Below are 19,144 nucleotides of genomic sequence, written 5' to 3' on the forward strand. Positions count from 1 at the left end.
ATATGGTAGCTTTGTTATCTTCACTCTTTTTTAACTAGCTAGAGTTAGCAGGCTAGCGGCAGCTATCAGCCCTGGAAGGGGTGAAGCCTCAACATTTCACTCTGTGGGTCAGTAACATGCCATGAGCAACCTTTTTTCCCCTCATCCAGAGTTTATATTTGAGCTAGCTAGCTAACATTAGGTGATCATTCTATATGTAATGCTCTGTTTATGATACCAGAGCATTTAAACGTAGTTAAGCTGGCAGGTTGGGGATGGGTTTCTCATTAAGATGTTTTGCTCTTCTATTTGGTACTCAGTTATTGTGACAGACACATTTATGTGCACAATAAAAGTTTTCTTGTTCTCATAACACTTCTGCAATACTGAGCAAACCTGAACCAAACGCTTGAGCTGCATCCCAAACTGTATAATACTGTACTCTATAGTATGTCACAGCACCATTAGTGTGTCACTACTGTTTAGGCATATTACTTCATGTGCAGTGTGGGACACAGACTTCAGTTCTACCTGAATGAAGCTTGCAACTGCATTTTTCTACCAGAGAGAGCAAAATCCAAACCCTTACATCCTGTAGCTGTAAAGAATTCCATGAGCATCTTTCCAGCATGACTGGTCAGTGAAGAGTGTTTGATAAGCTTGTAGTTTGACACTGTGGCCTTTTAACTTGGGGGGAAAAAAATGCTAGGACAGAAATAATCAAACATCCTAACTATTTACTTACTTGCAGAGCAGACAGAGCAGGGCTCTGGCCAAGACTTGACTGGATGTTCTTAACCAGAGAGGGTGATCTACAGAAACAAAAGAATGGGTTTACATTAGGAATGAAAAAAAGGATACTAATTATGCAAACAATGAAAAATTTTAGGCCTCCACAACTGAGTGGTGTTTTCGGATTGTCCATTTGACCATCTGAGATTCTCGTTAGTGCAATAGCTCCGGAATGAGTGGTTGAATGTTTGTAGGATTTATATAGCATTACCATTGTAACCAGCAGATGATCACTTTAGATTTGGGAATTTATGTAAACAGGGACAAGGTCAAAGCAAAATCAAATATCTGAGAGGCTTCCTTCAATAGTTTCCTTCTTGCTTGAAGTATATTGCAAATTATATTTCAGGCATATATAAAATGAATAACAAGAATAAATTAACTGGTTGCTAGTGGAGGCATCCCTGTCTGAAATAGCATGGTTCTGCTTACCCAGTGATCTTCTGAGGTCTTCTCTTCTGAAACTCCAGTTCATCCACAGTCCAAACAGCTCCTTTCACATTCTCCACTCTCACAAAGCACTTGTGGAGACTGAGGTTATGCCGTACTGCATTCTACAAGCCAAAGAGATGAAAGCATTACAATTTCATGATGTTGCATTATTCTTGGACTAATCTCATAAAACACAATGATGATCAAACACCAAAACAACAGCACAGTACTGAGACATGAATGCAGTACTGTAGCAAAAACTTTACCTTCCAAGTTGCTGCGTTGCGTCTAAAATACGCAAAGGTTCGCGTAAACCAGTTGTAGATTTCGTTTAGTGTTAGCTGCTTTTCTGGGGACTCAAAAATCGCCTGTAAAAAGATCAATTCAAAATAGTCTATTTAATCTATCCACTGAGGGTTACACTGCTTAAAAATATTAAAGGAATTATTATAGTCATATAATAAAACAACTTACAAACTAGATCTCAGTGAACAAAATGTAATCATATGAAGCCCCATTTTATATGATGTGTCTGATAACTGTGTAGCTAAATAAACGTATACAAGCAACTATAATGTAACCGGCCACGATGTCTGCACTTTTTACAAAGGGATTAAAGCTGGTTTAAAAAGGAGGTTTGTGGATGAGTGGGGCATGTAGAGGTGCACTCACAGGATGACAAGCACACCACCAAAATCCTGGCAGCACATTTTGTGTCTCTACAGTGCTGTGTGTCAAACAGGCTTCAGATGAATGCTGATTAATTGAGTATGAAAGTGTCAACCCTTGAAGCAAAAGTATTTCTGGGTTTTTTTATTTTTTCTTTTATCCTGAAATGCATTGCTTTGTCTTGAATGCATTGTAGCTAAAAAGTATCTCACTACTCATCTGATTGTTTATCCATCCATCTTCTACCGCTTACTCCTTTTCAAGGTCACGGGGAACCTGGAGCCTATCCCAGGGAGCATCGGGCACAAGGCGGGGTACACCCTGGACAGGGTGCCAATCCATCGCAGAGCACAATAACATACACACTCACACACCCGTTCATACACTACGGACACTTTGGACATGCCAATCAGCCTACAATGCATGTCTTTGGACTGGGGGAGGAAACCGGAGTAGCCGGAGGAAACCCCCACAGCACAGGGAGAACATGCAAACACACGGCCCCGGCGGGACTCCTGATTGTTTATATGAATACAATTCCAAATGATACACCCTGTTTAAATGATACTAGAGAATGAGCTCATCTGGGTTTAATTGTTCAGTCTGGCTGAAAACTTGGCATGCAGCACTATAATTAGCACAAAGCATCCGGAAAGGGCTGGATTAAGAAAAGAAAAATAGATTCAAGCACGTGTGGTGCAGTGAGATAAACGAGACTGAGGTCTAGCTGCAGCTCCACTCATCAGCATCGACCTGAACCACATAATTTTATTTTATAACATAGCTTCATTTGATAAAATACTGGATTACAGACCTTCAGCAATCTCATAGCGTCTTATGAGATCCTTATGAGATCCTTGTCTTATAATATCCAAAACTTTGTTTTGGATATTATTTCACATAATAATTCATTCACATTACTAGCCATAACATATTCTCATTTAATAGGCAATATCCATGCTTGTCCCACTTGGTCAAGTTTAACACCTGATAATGTATGTTATTTAGAAACTTGGACGCATGTATTAGGAGATCTCTTCATATCGCAGTATGCACCTTGATTCTTCTCTCAAATTGCTCTCCAGTGTAATGCAAGACGTTTATTCAGTTTTCGATTTTATGCACCCTAGTGGACATGTTGGTGGAATCTATTTGATCATCTGCACATGATGCTCTCAAGTGTTCGGATACACAGCAGTATTAAACAGGCCTAAAGAAGTACATTATGAGAATACATATGGTTGTCAACGTCAGTTTTGGCTCCAATTACACAAGTGAATCCTGATAGTTCGAATTGCACATCAAGGCTGTAATTTTCAGCAAAACTGTCTGATTGTGACAGTATCTACATATTAACTACAAAGGATCTGACCACTCATTTTAGAGAGTTATTTTATGTAGAAGCTACAGATGGATAGTTGCTGTGTAAGCAGAGGGTAGGTAATGTCAAATACAAATGGATTTGAATTAGATTAACCTTAATCTTATTTTATAAATATTAAAGTGATTCTGTTGCTTTCGCATGTTGCAACACAAATACAGTACAGAAAATGAAGGTTTAGAATTGTCAGGTGTCCAGATTCACTTGCGTACTTATAGGTGTACAAGATTTACAAATTTTCTGTAATCTATCTTTTATAGAGCAAACATCCATAGTAATTACGTTGTAGTTGCCTGTATAATTTATTTTTTAACTACACAGTTATTTAAAGACACTTAAGATAAAGTGGGACCGTATGAGGACATGGCAAAGAATTCCAATACAGTGTGTTACCCAAGGTAATTCCTGCTGTGGCAAGCAAATGCTCCTTACCTGCCTTATCAAAGCTGCATATGTAAACGGGGGTCTGACCTCAGTGCTCAAATAGAACTCCTTATTCTGCACAATGTCTGAGAAGCAAAAACAGAAAGGTGACAATTTAATCAAAAGTTATGCCTCAGTTCAAAATCCTTTTAACTCACATTCCAAATAATCTAGAACTGGTACTGAGACAGTTACAGTGTTGGATTTAGAAGTAGGTCTGTCAACGTTAACGCATGCAATTCATCTAAAAATTTAACGCAAAAATGTATACGCAAATTAATAATTTGATCAAGTTTGATCCCAACTTCTTCCCGTTATTGCACTAGCTTTGTGCAATAAGGGGAAACGGGAGTAATTCGATGACAGAGGAGACGGTGTCTGCTCTGCTGAAAGGCAAGTTTCCTTATAAAAAGCCTCCAGATGGAAATTTTGATTAACCAAAGTTGTGTGCACTTATTGCCGTGAAGAACTGTCCTTCCACCGAAGCACGACAAGTCTGAAGTACCATCTTTGGGAAAAATACATTTTTGCTGATTTTAGTAAAGATGCTAGTGCTGAGACAGGGTCAACAAGCCATGCTCATCAAATGACACTGGCCAAGTGGGGCCGGGGCAACAAAACAGAAACAGTCGAGCTAACTAGCGTAATCACTAAATGGATCGCCACAGACGGCAGGTCCATCAACATAGTTCAGGACCGGGGCTTCAAGACATCATTCAGACAGCCACAGGCGACTCATACAAGCTAACTTCTAGAGGAGCTATTGTTATGAGAAGACATGAACTGTATGATGCTGAAAAAGCTACGAAAATGAGGAAGTTGGCAGAAGGTACTTTTATTGCACTTACTGGAGACCACTGGACATCAGGAAGTAACCATAACTACCTCTGTGTAACAGCACACCTAATTGATGACAACTGGCAGCTGCACTTTAGGCATGTTAAAAACAGAAGAAAGGCATTTTGTCGAAGCATGCGCTAGCCAGTTTCTCAAAGTTGCAAATGAGTGGGCGATAACGGGCAAGGTCACAACTATTGGAACAGCCGCTGCTCGCAATATGATTGCTGCTGCAAGGAGTCTACCATTCGAGCATGTGCTGTGTGTGGTGCACATGATACAAAGGGTGATCTCTGTGGCTTTACGGGACAGCGGATTTGACCATGTTTTAGCCAAGTGCCATATAATAGTAGGACACTTCAGACACAGTCCCGCAAACACCACGGAGCTGAAAGCTCAGCAACCCTCTCATGGACTAATAGAGGAGTCCCTCGTCCAGGATGTACCGAAGAGCTGGAATTCAACTCTTGAAAAGATAAGGCAGATTCAACACAACGAAGATCCACTGGAAACAACGCTGGCACAGCAGAAGCACAACTTCGCCATGCTAACCTCAGCTGAATATGACAGGCTGGCAAAGTTGGAAACATTGCTGGAGCCCTGCAGGTAATGTGATTTCTCTGTCTTCTCCAATTTTACTGATAAAAATAAGTAATTTGTAAGTCATCTAGACATAATTTAAGGCCTATATAGACCCTAAATAGATACCATCTGAATGAAAACTGTAGTCTTAATGTCAATTGTGTGGTGCTGTGTTTGCACTGTAGGTGAGCTCCTAGTTGGGAAAAAGTATGCATCCTTCTCCGTGGTGCTACCTGCACTATGTCATCTCCTGCGTACAATGGAGGTCTCTGATGTTGACCCTGCCCACATAGCGCGCTTCAAGGCTACATTCACCAAGGACCTCAACGGGCGAAAGGAGAACTCAAACCTGTGGTGGTTAAAGGTAGCAAACGCTCGAGATCCTAGGTTCAAGGACCTTAGGTGCTTGCCCAGAGCAGAGAAGGGAGATGTGTGGCAAAAGCTGAGTGAGATGCTGAAGGACAGAGAACCTGCACCACAGACCTCTGGAGAAAAAGTGGAGCCAGAGCCACGAAAGAAGAAGATGGCCCTCCTACTCATGGGATCAGAGTCAGAGTCTGATGATGAGGTACTGGCAACAGATAAATCTCTAGAAAGGTACCAGGCAGAGCCCTATGTCAGCATAGAAACATGTCCATTACAGTGGTGGTCGTCACAAGCAGGTACATGCGATAAGCTGTCCCATATTGCAAAAAGGTGCTTGGCTACACCTGCCTCAACAGTGCCATGTGAGAGACTGTTCTCTTTGGCAGGCCACATTCTGCAGAAGAGGAGGTCAGCTCTATCATCTGAAAATGTGAACAAGTTAGCCTGCCTGAGCAACTGGTTGAAAGAAGAGTAGACTGTATGATTGGTTGACAGGAGGCATGTTGCACAGATGCACACTGACTGAAGTAATTATCTTTAACCAAGAATGTAGAGACTGTTCACTCTTTCTCTTCACAGACGTTATATCATTCCTTTTCTAAAATAGGCCTACTTATTATTGCTTTCATTTGAGTTGATGTTACTATGCAAAACATTTAGAGGTAAGCTATTTATGACTTTGAAGCAGATGTTACTTTTTAACAGTTGTTGGTTTCTGCTAAATATGTCTGCAGTGTTCATACAGATGCCTCCACAAATTAAGAGATTGTTATTGAACACTTGTTAAATAAAATGTTAATGGATGAGACAATAAAACTGAAGAATCTGTTTCCTTAAACTAGTTTGTCATGCATTTATTTATTTCAACACTGCACGTTTACAAGTAAATCCTAGTATTTTAAATTTGCAATTAATCGTGATTAATCGCAGCCCATGACTGTGATTAACTCGATTAATTTTTTTAATCGATTGAGAGGACTATCTAGAAGATAATTTATTGTAATACCATAACCTAGAAAAAGAAACTACAGTCCCTGGGGAGTTAATGCAATTATGCGCGTGTAAACTTCTGAGGTTATAAAATCAAGACTCCAGTGCTTTTGACTAAATGTGGTTGTGGAGGAGAACTGACCTTGGTCCATAGCCAGGTTGCATTTGTCAGAGTAGCGTTTGCGAACGGGCCCCACGGCGTGCAGGCTGCTGGGGATGATGACACTGGGAGTCTGAGGGAGTGGTGTGAGTGGTGTCGATGGCGTCGTGGCACTCTGGGAAAGGCTCATGGAGGGAGTGGGTTTGGGAGCAGTGGCCTTAGCCAGTGTGAGGTTGGAAACCAAATTCACCTTTAAAAAACACACACATTACATTTTCAACCAAATCTATGATAATCCGCTTCACATAAAATGTGATGACAGGAAAGCCACTGAATTAAAGACAATAAGAAACTGACTGATATCTCTTAACAAACTGACAAGGACTTTATATCACCCAAAGCACTGCAGTTCATTTCAGCGAAAGCAAACAAAATGCAGGTATCACACAGTTTAGATCTTTTACAGACAGATGCTGCCCACTGACAACCAGCATATAGCCTAATTCATAATGAGCTGGAACTGTGATGCAACTTGTTAATTCACAATTCCAATTGGTCAACGAAAGTGTCAAAACATACTAAAAGTACTTTTTACACATTTGACATAACAGTTAAATCAAGCAAACCAATAATTTGTGTCATTACCTTAAAAACAAAACAATAAGCTGGACTGTGTGCTAGAGTACTTACTGGCTGTGGAGTTGGCTTAGACTCAGTAGATTTGACATGGAGGTGGGCCATCATGGCCTGGAGACGTTCTTTGTCTTTTGCTAGCTGTTTGGCAAACAAACAAAGACAACACACAGATAAAAATCACCTGCTCACAATACTGCTACTTCTCAAATATTCTTTGCTAAATAAACTTCATATGCTGTGCTGAAGTTTAAACATACAATGCTCGTTTATTAGCAATAAATAACTTTTTATTTCTTTTTAACATTTTCATTGTTTAAGGTAAATATAATTGGCATATTCGCACATGTTGAATCACTCACATATCTTAAAGTTAAAATTCTTTTTATAATGGAAGTTCTTCAATAGGAACCACAACTCAATGAACAAATAAAAAATGATGGTATTCACAAAAGATTTGAGTGACTATAAGTTTAGCACACTGTTTAAAAAAATACCTGCAGTTCAAGCTGTTGAACAACCTGCATCTGAACTCTGCATTGAGCTGTGCTCTTGTCATCCAGTGCATGCTCACTGTTTAAATGCCTGGAGGAAAAATATGTAACAAAGACTTATCAAAAACAAACAAGAACAAGAATGCCTTATAACTGTTAATTTAAATAAATATTAATTCAATTTATTATAATTTATAAGAAATTAGAAAACTGGGCCGAGTGACATTGCCGAAGTGCTGTGATTACAACATCACGCACTAGGGGGCAGCGTAGTCTAAGGTGTGCTATAATCTGACATTTTGCATAATATTTGTCTGGTTGTAAGTTTCTGAGGCAAAAACTTTGATACGGACTTATGGTGCAAGTCGAAGTTTGACTTTCCAGTTACACCAGAATATTTAACAGTCCTTGATGAATATTTGATCAAAACAACAATTGAAATAAAATCTACATCACAACTCCAGAGAACTGAGTGTCCAAAGACAACTAGATCACTAAATATTTTTAATGAGCTTATAACCCATATACCTAAAATTACATGAGTATAATATAAACAATACAATACACAATCCAGTGATTGCTTGCTAAGAAGACAAGCAGTTCAGGGAAAAACACATTTCATACACAAGCAAAATTTAGGACTATTGTTTATTATTTTCCATCAGAAGTCGTCTGCTGTTCCTCTTATCAATGTTTAATATCATAAAACACCAGAAGATAACAACAAAGAATTACACGAGAGAAATATTAATGTGTACAGAGAGCGTTCAGGGCGAGGCCAGGATGATGTGTACTTGTTTAGTGTGTTTTTAATAGCCTGACTTAGAGTGGGGCTGCAGAACAAAGGCAGTGTTGTGGCAATAAGGCAGGGCGGAGACGCAGAGAGGGAGCAGGGGTCAGGGTCAGCGCAGGGGGCACGCATAAACATCCTCCTGCTGTTTGTTTTGGGAGGGATGGGCCACCATCACCATGGGTACACTGTTTATCACAGAGCAGTGCAGCTCAACCCTGAGGGGCCCCACCACTCCTCCACCACAGGGGAAGAACGGGAAGAGAGAGGGAGAGAGAGAGAGGTGGGGGATTTTGGAATACAGAAAGAAAGAAAGGCAAATATTGAAATGAGCCCACAAACAGAGACAGGAGGAACATGAGGGAAAAACAGAAGGAAACAAAGAAAAGAAAAATAGAAAGAAAGATATAGACAGACAAACATTTTGTAGTCAAGACATTTCTCTGTCAAGTGCTTTAACATGCATGTATTTCAAAAGTTCCAACTGAGAAGTTTAATTAAACAGGCTTTCATTGTAACTGATGGTCAGAAAACTTCAATCTATACTCAGTTTTCTTCAGGAGCACTCAGATTCTTAGTAATAAAAGCCAAACTCAATTCTAGGGTGTGAGTCACCAATTCTAAGGTGTGGTCAACTGAAAAAAAAAAAGAAAAGAAAGAAAGACAGGAAGAAAGAAAGCAAGTCTGTGATTGCTTACACAAGTAAAACAAGTCAAATTTAGTTACTCTGTTTCTACCTATAGTGGGCTAATACATAGTGCTCATGAGAAGAACAAGACGTTACAAGTGAGGAACAAAGAGAAAACAGGGAAGAGGGACTCACTTGAGGAATGACTGGAAGTCTCCTAACACAGCCTCGCAGCCAGGCCACTTACACACACCGTGGCTATAGAGTGGGTGATTGCTCTGGGCCTCCTGTGAACTGTAACACAAAACAAAAAGCAAATTTAAGCCAGTTTTAAAATAAAGACTACCTGATGGCAGTGAGCTCAACAGTTTTTCCACCATTGTAAGAGGCTAAGTAGGAAAAGCATCAATTATTTTGGTTAATACAATGCAGCCAGATCCTAAATCGTATTATGCATCAAAAAGGATGGCTGAATTCTAACATCAACATGCATCATTTCAAAAGACAGTCACAGAAACACAACCTGGGATGATAAATGACAAGTAATAAACTCATAAGAAATATCTCAAAAAGATTAACCATTTTTATTATTAATTATTCAATTAGCAAATTATCTGTCCCAAGCAAAAATGCTCAGCATCAAAAAGTAATAAATGTGTATACTATAGCTTGTATTAAAATAAGTTATTAAAATGTCTCAGGCACAGGCAGGTGACAAATTAAAGGGAAAGAATTAACCCAGTTTTAGACTGTGTGATTACAGCAGTCTTTTAACATTATTACTTTTAATATTATTACTGTGCAATGCAGTACTTTTTATTTTACTTAAATTATTTTATCTATTTATTTATTTATTTTTGCACTTTATTGTAATAAATTTACATAATTTCTCCCATGTTCAATGTGAAATTCCCGCCCAAAATAACTTTTAACAAGGGTGCCAATGATTCCGACCCAACTGTATTCTTGCCCTATGTGAAACAAGCTGGTGGAGATGGGAACAAGATATTCATCAAATATACTATAGTCTTCAGTCAGATGTAACAGGGATACATTATTGTACTGAAGAATCCATAGCTGGGATGACCCTTCACTCTATATATGTTCCAGACCGGTTGCTCTGCTTCATATAAACAAATTATCTCACAACCTGCACAGTCAAAAATGATACATAGTACATTTGACAAACAAATGATGCAGCTTTAAAAGAGAATGCAAATACAATAAAATTTGTTTACAGAGTTATTTGCTCACTGAACCAGATGAAGCTCTAAAATTCCCAACCCACACACACATCAAGGGCACAACAAGCACAGCAACACATTAAACACAGCAATGACTCACTCCTATAGACTCTTAGCTACCTCTGCAAACTTATTTCTTTGATTAAATTGTTCTGTGTAGTAGTTAATTTACACCAGTGGTTTAATCAGTTTTCCCAAGTAAAGAACTAAAGCAAGGATATAAAACTGGCAGATTTAAAAGAAATTCACGTTTTAACACTCTTTTTATTAGTGTACTTCTCACAGAAAAAATGCAGGCAAAGAGGCAAGAATTTAAAACTCCATTCAGTTATGGTCAAAGAGAAATAAAAAGAAAAAGGCTCCAAAAAAACAAACAAACAACAATGACAGCGCATCTCCATCTTCAGCAAGAGGAGGGTGAGGCCTCACTTTTCATGTCACTGGGTGCACTTAAGGTTTTAGTTGCAGGCGCCACTTTGCCAGGGCAGAATTTACATGACACATGAACCTGACCACACAGTCCTTGAGCATTCACCCTGAACTAATATCAGCCACCACAACTTCAGCTGAACAATAACAGACGCACAGCAGAGAGGACGGTTCTGAGGACACACAACACAATGACAGTTGTCATTAGATATGCATTGCCGTAATCTGCCACAACCTTCCAGTATCATACATCAATAAACAAGCAGTCAATATTTTTACAGCAGTTCCCTGAGATGTATAAAATACTGTAAACAGTTCTGTTCAGAAATAAAAAGGGGTGGGTGTGGGAGACAAATCTTGAAAATAAATACATGCACTAAGCCTCAATCATAAAAGGGGGAAAAAAAACCTTGGGTTAATTTTACTTTAGTTACCAAATGCAGTATGCACTGGCATGACATGTCAACAAGCCCACAGAATACTAACTGGGAACAGCGACATTCATGATAAAGCATAGATTTGTTTCTGTTTTAATTTGCATGCTGTGGCCTTCTAATATATCAGCCTTGTAGAACCCAATATAGTGATAAATCAGCCGACACTGCCTTGCACAGTTCCAGGACTCGTGAACATGGATGGTTTCAATTATACAACAGTCAGCTTCAACCAGACTGGTTCAAAAGCATTCAAGCCATGCTGTTATGTCTGATAAAAGCCTGAGCTTTGTCACCAAATCTGTACCATTTCACTGACCATGGGTTGCTAAGTAACAGAAATAGTCTTGTTCACTCTGAGCCGTTTCAAATCGTTAACCAACAAAATTAGAAAAGATTAGAAAAGACAGTATGACACATTAATTTAGCCTACTTTCATCATATTTGAAAGAAAAGCGTGACTATTATTATTGTCATCATGATCACCTTCATCATCATCATTACTATTATCATTATAGATTATCATCATCAGGTACCATTTTTCATACATTTAATTATCATTGCTGCTAGATGACAGACAAACACAACACTGGTTATTTCTCTCACACACACACACACACACACACACACACACACACACACACACACACACACACACACATACACACACACACACACACACCAATGGTAGCAGAGTTGCCATGCAAGGCGCTAGCCTTAATCTAAATTAAACATTTATTATGGAACTACTTATCTCTTGGGGCAGAAATAGGCAATATTATAGCCAATGTTCAGAATTTCTTTGTTTCATTTTTGTCCTTACTTTGTAAAGTGGTGTATGAAAGCAGCACAAGGTTGCATGTTATCACAAATAACATCACAGCTGTGATGATGTGCACCACTCGCCTTTGTACTGTTTGTGCCTTAGATCAAATAACAGACACAATGCTATTTTCAATAACACACTTCCTGTCATGTTTAAGTGCTTAAATACATCTACAAACCAAAGTTTGGAACATATCAATAAATAGGTCCGCAGCAAACAGAAAAGCAAGTATGTGCATGTGTTTTGTACATCAGGCATCAATAGACCTGCAGGGTATAAATTATTATTCTAGACACATCTACAAAAACTATCGCGCCCTATTCGGAGACCTGCCAATAACCTGCTCAAGTGAGAATATGTCAGTCTGCAAGCTTGTTTTTCCTTCCTGCACCACAAAATACCTGAAATACCAAATAAACTGATTCAACTAAAGGTAATCAAAACATTTATGATTTTAGCCTTGAGGACAAAAATAAAGCTAACATTTTTTTTAAAAAAAACACACAGACACAAACACACATTTATCGGTGGATACATATTGTTTAAGATTTGTAGCCATGTATGAGACTAGGCATTGGGTTAGCAGTGGTCATACCTCTCTCTCCTGATTGGCCGGGGTGTGTGGTGTCCATTGGTACTGGGCTGCTGGTTAAGAACAGACGGTTTAGAAGAAGAAGGTGACTTGTCACCACTGCTCTTTTCCTCCGATCTAACCTCGGTCACATCTTTCCACAACTGCTGCAGCTCTGCAGGAATCAGACCTGTTTAAGACATCGGACCATTTACCACCTAGCCTAACTATGATCTTACTTTTATAAGTTTAATCAAAATTTAATATCCAAGTTTCTCGTTTTGGTTAAGCAGTCTCTATATCCAATAGTAGATAAATATATGTTAAAACTTCGATTGAGCTTAAAATATTTTCTTGTCTAGGATATGAAATCTGTGAGGAAAGCAGCCCGCAATAGTTCAGGGTAGAAGATAAGCAATGAAAATGAATGGGAGAAGCAACTATGTTTGTTCTTACTCTGGGGCAGTGAGGTGAGTGCTGTGGCCGGGAGAGTCAGCAGTCCTTGCCTCTGCAGATGCTGCTGTTGAAGAGAGAGAAGCTGCTGCTGGACAGCCATCTGCTGGGCAAGCATCTGCTGCTGGAGAGAACATTCACACAGCACAGTGTTACTGCACCAGCAATTACTAAACAGGCTACAAAATGAAGCACACTGAAGACTGTAGGTCAGGCTGACCAGACACTTAAGCTATGAACACGTACATTAAAATATTTGATCCTGTTTACACCCAGATAACATTTACAGTGCACACGGACAGTATTCACAGTGCTTAACTTTTTCCACATTTTGTTATGTTACAGCCTTATTCCAAAATGGATTAAATTAATTATTTTCCTCAAAATTCTACAAACAATATAATACTACATAATGACACCGTGAAAGAAGTTTGTTTGAAATCTTTGCAAATTTATTAAAAAATAAAAAACAAAAAAGCACATGTACACAAGTATTCAAAGCCTTTGCCATGACACTAAAAATCGATTTCAGGTGCATCCTGTTTTCACTGAACACCCTTGAGATGTTTCTACAACGTGATTGGAGTGCACCTGTGGTAAATTCAGTTGATTGGACATGATTTGGAAAGGCACACACCTGTCTATATAAGGTCCCACAGTTAACAATGCATATCAGAGCATAAACCAAGCCATGAAGTCCAAGGAATTGTCTAGAGACCGCCAAGATAGGATTGTATCGAGGCACAGATGGGGGAAGAAGCACAGTGGCCTCCATCACCCATAAATGGAAGAAGTCTGGAACCAGCAGGACTCTTCCTAGAGCTGGCCGCCCGGCCAAACTGAGCGATCGGGGAAGAAGGGTCTTAGTCAGGGAGGTGACCAAAAACCCTATGGTCACTCTGACAGAGCTCCAGAGTGTCTCTGTGGAGAGAGGAGAACCTTCCAGAAGAACACCCATCTCTGCAGAACTCCATCAATCAGGCTGTATGGTAGAGTGGCCAGATGGAAGCCACTCCTCAGTAAAAGGCACATGGCAGCCCACCAGGAGTTTGCCAAAAGGCACCTGAAGGACTCTCAGACCAACGATTGAACAAAGATTGAACTCTTTGGCCTGAATGGCAAGTGTCATGTCTGGAAGAAACCAGGCACCACTCATCACCTGGCCAATACCATCCCGACAGTGAAGCATGGTGGTGGCAGCATCATGCTGTGGGGATGTTTTTCAGCGGCAGGAACTGGGAGACTAGTCAGGATCGAGGGAAAGATGAACGCAGCAATGTACAGAGACATCCTTGATGAAAACCTGCTCCAGAGTGCTCGGGACCTCAGACTGGGGCGAAGGTTCATCTTCCAACAGGACAACAACCCTAAGCACACAGCCAAGATAACAAAGGAGTGGCTACAGGACAACTCTGTGAATTTCCTTGAGCGGCCCAGCCAGAGCCCAGACTTGAACCCGATTGAACATCTCTGGAGAGATCTGAAAATGGCTGTGCACCGACGCTCCCCCTCCAACCTGATGGAGCTTGAGAAGTCCTGCAAAGAAGAATGGGAGAAACTTCCCAGAAATAGGTGTGCCAAGCTTGTAGCATCATACTCAAAAAGAACTGGGGCTGTAATTGGTGCCAAAGGTGCTTCAACAAAGTATTGAGCAAAGGCTGTGAATACTTTATGTACATGTGATTTTTTTTTGTTTTTTTATTTTTAATTAATTTGCAAAGATTTCAAACAAACTTCTTTCATGTTGTCATTATGGTGTATTGTGTGTAGAATTTTGAGGAAAATAATGAATTTAATCCATTTTGGAATAAGGCTGTAACATAACAAAATGTGGGAAAAGTGAAACACTGAATACTTTCCGGATGCACTGTAAGCACATGCATTTACACTTTTAGTCAAATGCATCTCCAGTTATCCAGATTTATATGAGACTGCCAAATCACGCTTCATATACAAATCAGCTCATAACCACCAACTGCGTTGTTCCTTATTTCCAGCTGTTTTATGCAAAAGACGGCTGCCACATGAAAGATCACAATTTTGTGTACCGTTTTGTTCTCTTAAAGGCACAGACCTTGTCAGTCATGGACTATGTGGGTTATAAAACTTATTAGGAGGGAGTTTTGGTTGTCATTTGGAGAGACTGATGCATGTATATTTGAACAACGTCTGGCTAAAATGTGTCTGAGACCTCAAATAGTTTGATCGACTGGATTGAAATATGTTTGAGTTGAGTATTGTGTGTATTTACACCTGAATTTAAGTAAAAACTCCCTATCCTCATATAATCCTGATACTCATAATGCATAAAAAAAACAGTTACACACAACAAACATAATTAGAAAAAAAATAATGCTAGTTGGTACACTTAGCTATACAGTGTGAAATACAGAAAATTGTACTGCACACCTCTTTACTGGTTTTGCCAGTGTGCTGCTGCTGGAGGAGCTGCAGTCGGAGCTCGTCCTGCTGCTTTTTGTAGAACTCCTGGAGCTGTTGCTTCAAAACAGCAGAACACAATTTATCTTCTCATGTACTCACAACAGTACACAGAGGTATGTGGCAACAATCATTTAGTATATTTATAAACAAACAGCCAATTTATCTGATGGCAGAAAATGTGTTTGAACTGCTCATGATTTGACTGATGACAGTACGAACTTGCTGCAACATCAGAGCCTGTTGTTGCTGTAACAGCAGCTGGAGCTGTTGCGGGTTCAGGACTTGCTGCTGAAGGATCTGCTGCATCTGCTGAGGCGTGATCACCTGAGGGGTCATCATGGCCAGCGAAACAGGCACCTACACAACACATACATATGATACAGACACCAGTGCAACACAAGTGGCTTGCTTAATTAACGAAAGAGAATGTTTAAATAGTTTTTTTAAAAGCATCTTCAACTTCTGCAAAAAAAAAAAAAAAGTAAAAAATAAAGTGCAATATTTCAGTAAAATTACTGATGAGACTTTTATGCCCTTATATAATTAGTAAATATACCATTTACAAGGTAAACATGCACATGCACACATCATAGGAAACTTTGTTAGTATTTATGTGATAGCTATGACAAAAGATTGGTAAAATGTCAATTTATATTTTATTTTCCACATTCAAAATAATTGCACTTAGCGGCAATTTAGCAGTCAGTTCCACTTCCAAGTGTGTTTCAGACTTGTGTACCTCATTTATTTGCTTTCCAAGATAAAGAATCTTCACACACACACACACTTAATTTCTGGTCCCATAATCTGAATCTGTCAACTTTGGAACTTCTTTCATTTGGACTTTTTAAATTTGCTAATCTGTTAAGATTGCACTTGAAATTGTAATTAATGATTGATTTATTGGACCATATATATGAAGGATAAATGTTCAGTGAATAGGTGAACTGCATGTGCCTATATAAAACAGTGAGGAAGAGTAGGATGAGCGTGCTACTGTCCGTCAAACCATATTGGTCCCTCACACCATACCTCACACCAACACTGTGTCGGGAGTTATATGCTCTGGTCACAGCACAGCACATGATGGCTGGGATTTCAACCTAAAACCACATTCACGAATGGATACAAGTCAGTCATCCCAAACATGTTCAGTGGGGTTGTGCAGGACACTTTTTCCACTCCAGTCTTGGCAAACCATATCTTCATGGAGCTCAGTTTTTGCACAGGCACACTGTCATGCTAGAACATGTTTGGGCCCCTTACTTCGAGTGAAGGGAAACTGTAAAACTACAGCATACAAAGACATTCTATACAATTTCAGCTTGCCTTCAAATCTGTGGCAAGAGTTTGGGGAAGAACCACATATGGGGGTGATGGTCAAGTGTCCACATACTTTTGACCATAGTGTGAATGAATACTTTGTCACTCAATAATTTTGGCCACTCTTCAATGTAATGTTCTTTCAGTTGCAAGATGTTTGAGGGTTTTCTTGCACGCACTGCCTGTTTCAAAGCCCCCCACAACATTTCAATGGGATTCAAATCCAGGCTTTGACTAGGCCATTCCATAACCCTCCATTTCTTCTCTTTGAGCCATTCCTTGGTGGATTTGCTAGTGTGCTTAGGATCATTATCCTGTTGAAAGGTCCACTTTCAGTTCAGCTTCAACTTTTGGACCGATGACCTCACATTATCTTCAAGAACTCTTGATATGATGCAGAATTCATAGTTGAATCAATGAATGCAAGCTGTCCAAGTCCCTGAGACAGTGAAGCAACCCCAAACCATAACATTTCCACCACCATGCTCCACAGTTGGTAAGAGGTGCTTCTCCTGAAAAGCTGTCTTTGGTCTGCGCCAAACTTGTCTGTTGTTGCTGTGGCCAACCAACTCTATCTTTGATTTGTCTGGTCTGTCCAGAGCACATTATTCCAAAAGGCCTGGTCTTTGCCTATATGCTCACTGGCAAACATAAGTTTGTGCTTGTGCGTCACTGTCGTGTTTCCATGCTACACAAGCTCGGCTTTGTAAAGTTTGCAGGTTACAATCTTCTTCATAGCTAATATAAAATGCCCCCATACCTTAGTGGGTCGCACACTTTTTTCTGATGTCACGTGACGATTACACTTCCGTCACTTTCACTTTGACTGAATTCGCGTTTGGCATAAAAGGTAACGCTGACAAACAGTAAACTGAAGAAATTCTTTTTCATTGACTGGGTTAAGCTAGCGGCGTCACATTATGTACGTTTGACATCATGTGCCATCAACTGGGAAATGGCTTATACTGCTGCTTTGTAAAAGTGTAAGTGTATAGTACGTCATTTGGGACACATCTTTGGCATCTACTCTCCAATGCGTGTTTTCAGAACAGAAGTAACAATGAGTAAATGTGCCCCGTGCCATGTGCAGACAGACTAATCGATAACGAGATTCATTGACAACAATTTTCCTAATAGATTATTACCGATTTGATCAATTAGCTGTTGCAGCTATTATTTATTTCTACGTTTTTTTTTTACATGCATTCAACCACTAACAGTAAAACAGCTATATAAGAAAACAGAAGTATAGCAATACATCTGCTCAAAACCGTACCGTCTTCAAAACATCATTTTGTATGTATAATTTCACCCGAAGCAATTACTGCTTTTTAATCCAGACACACAATAACACACTAAACACTCAAACACAGTGTTTTTTGAAAACTGTTTACAATAAACAGAATAATTAAAATTATATTTATGGATCTGTATAAACAATACATCCACTGGGGTACACACCAACTGTGAAAACAAACCTAGAGATTGCATTTTAATTACGGCTCCACAACCCAAACAAACAAGGGGTTCCAGTAAAGCCGGCTGTGCTGGGCTGCAAGTAAACATACCGCTAGACTATTTCTCTGCAGCTGTGAGTGAAATATAATGGCTGACCTTCACACACACACTTTCCCACACTATCTGAGTGAGTGTATAGGTGCAATCTATCGTAAAGGTCTAACACTTGCTCAAGCTATTTTCGACATTAATAAATAGTGCCTGACGCCCTCAAACAAGTCCTCTGTAAAGACTACACACTTCACTGAAACAGAACACAGAAATGACAGCAGCCCCTCAGCTGCCCACCTGAGCATGCTGACAATTAATGGCAATAATTCTGCTTTTACAGTCTCCCAAAACGTTGATGTGTGCTGTCTCTATGACGATAGACAAGTCCAAACAGTGTTTTGTTGTTGTTATTGTTCCTGCCAGTGTGTCAGAGAACAACTCCCTGTGAGCGAGCATGTCAACAAGCAAGCGCTTCTGAAAACACAGGCCCATAAATCAACAAACCTCAACGGTCCAAAATACTTTAAACATTTTGGGGTTGGGTTACCAAAAAGTAAAAAAAAACAAAAACAAAAAAACAAAACAAAACAAAACAAAAAAAAACAACCCATGATGATAATATTTTTTAGTTTCCATCTGGTTATAAAATGCATGCGGAGGCAAAAAACAGTGTTGTGTTAATTACAGTTGTTAAAGAGAGAGGTGATCAGGTTTCTGTGCAGCTACAAGTGAACAACCACAGAGAACAAGAAAACCTTTTAGCGATGCAGTGCTATTATTTACAATAGGATATCAACGCTCAGATATCACAGAACCC

At 39.5% G+C, this 19,144-nt stretch overlaps 2 protein-coding genes across 9 annotated transcripts in view; one reads left to right on the forward strand and one right to left on the reverse strand.

Annotated features, from left to right (window-relative positions):
* Positions 1 to 19,144, reverse strand: part of foxp1a (forkhead box P1a) — a 51,902-nt gene that overhangs the window by 5,571 nt on the left and 27,187 nt on the right. For 3 of the 8 annotated variants that reach the window (XM_047160355.2, XM_017486908.3, XM_017486912.3), the window contains 12 exons: positions 15,715 to 15,852; positions 15,463 to 15,552; positions 13,057 to 13,177; positions 12,625 to 12,790; positions 9,292 to 9,390; positions 7,682 to 7,769; positions 7,242 to 7,325; positions 6,594 to 6,801; positions 3,686 to 3,762; positions 1,470 to 1,571; positions 1,204 to 1,325; positions 725 to 791 (listed from right to left, as the gene is read on the reverse strand). In XM_047160355.2, the coding sequence (XP_047016311.1) occupies positions 725 to 791; positions 1,204 to 1,325; positions 1,470 to 1,571; positions 3,686 to 3,762; positions 6,594 to 6,801; positions 7,242 to 7,325; positions 7,682 to 7,769; positions 9,292 to 9,390; positions 12,625 to 12,790; positions 13,057 to 13,177; positions 15,463 to 15,552; positions 15,715 to 15,852 (1,362 nt within the window). The remainder of the gene's footprint in view (positions 1 to 724; positions 792 to 1,203; positions 1,326 to 1,469; positions 1,572 to 3,685; positions 3,763 to 6,593; positions 6,802 to 7,241; positions 7,326 to 7,681; positions 7,770 to 9,291; positions 9,391 to 12,624; positions 12,791 to 13,056; positions 13,178 to 15,462; positions 15,553 to 15,714; positions 15,853 to 19,144) is intronic. The other 5 variants (XM_047160354.2, XM_047160353.2, XM_017486911.3 and 2 more) reach the window with 5 other exon arrangements.
* On the forward strand, positions 3,769 to 6,288 carry si:dkey-96f10.1 (uncharacterized). Its single transcript, XM_047160356.2, has 2 exons — positions 3,769 to 5,119; positions 5,281 to 6,288. Exons 1-2 carry the CDS (start codon positions 5,077 to 5,079, stop codon positions 5,934 to 5,936), a joined length of 699 nt encoding a protein of 232 aa, XP_047016312.1. The 5' UTR covers positions 3,769 to 5,076; the 3' UTR covers positions 5,937 to 6,288.

This window comes from Ictalurus punctatus, chromosome 15 (genome assembly GCF_001660625.3).
Source record: "Ictalurus punctatus breed USDA103 chromosome 15, Coco_2.0, whole genome shotgun sequence".
In the NCBI taxonomy this organism is placed as follows: domain Eukaryota; kingdom Metazoa; phylum Chordata; class Actinopteri; order Siluriformes; family Ictaluridae; genus Ictalurus; species Ictalurus punctatus.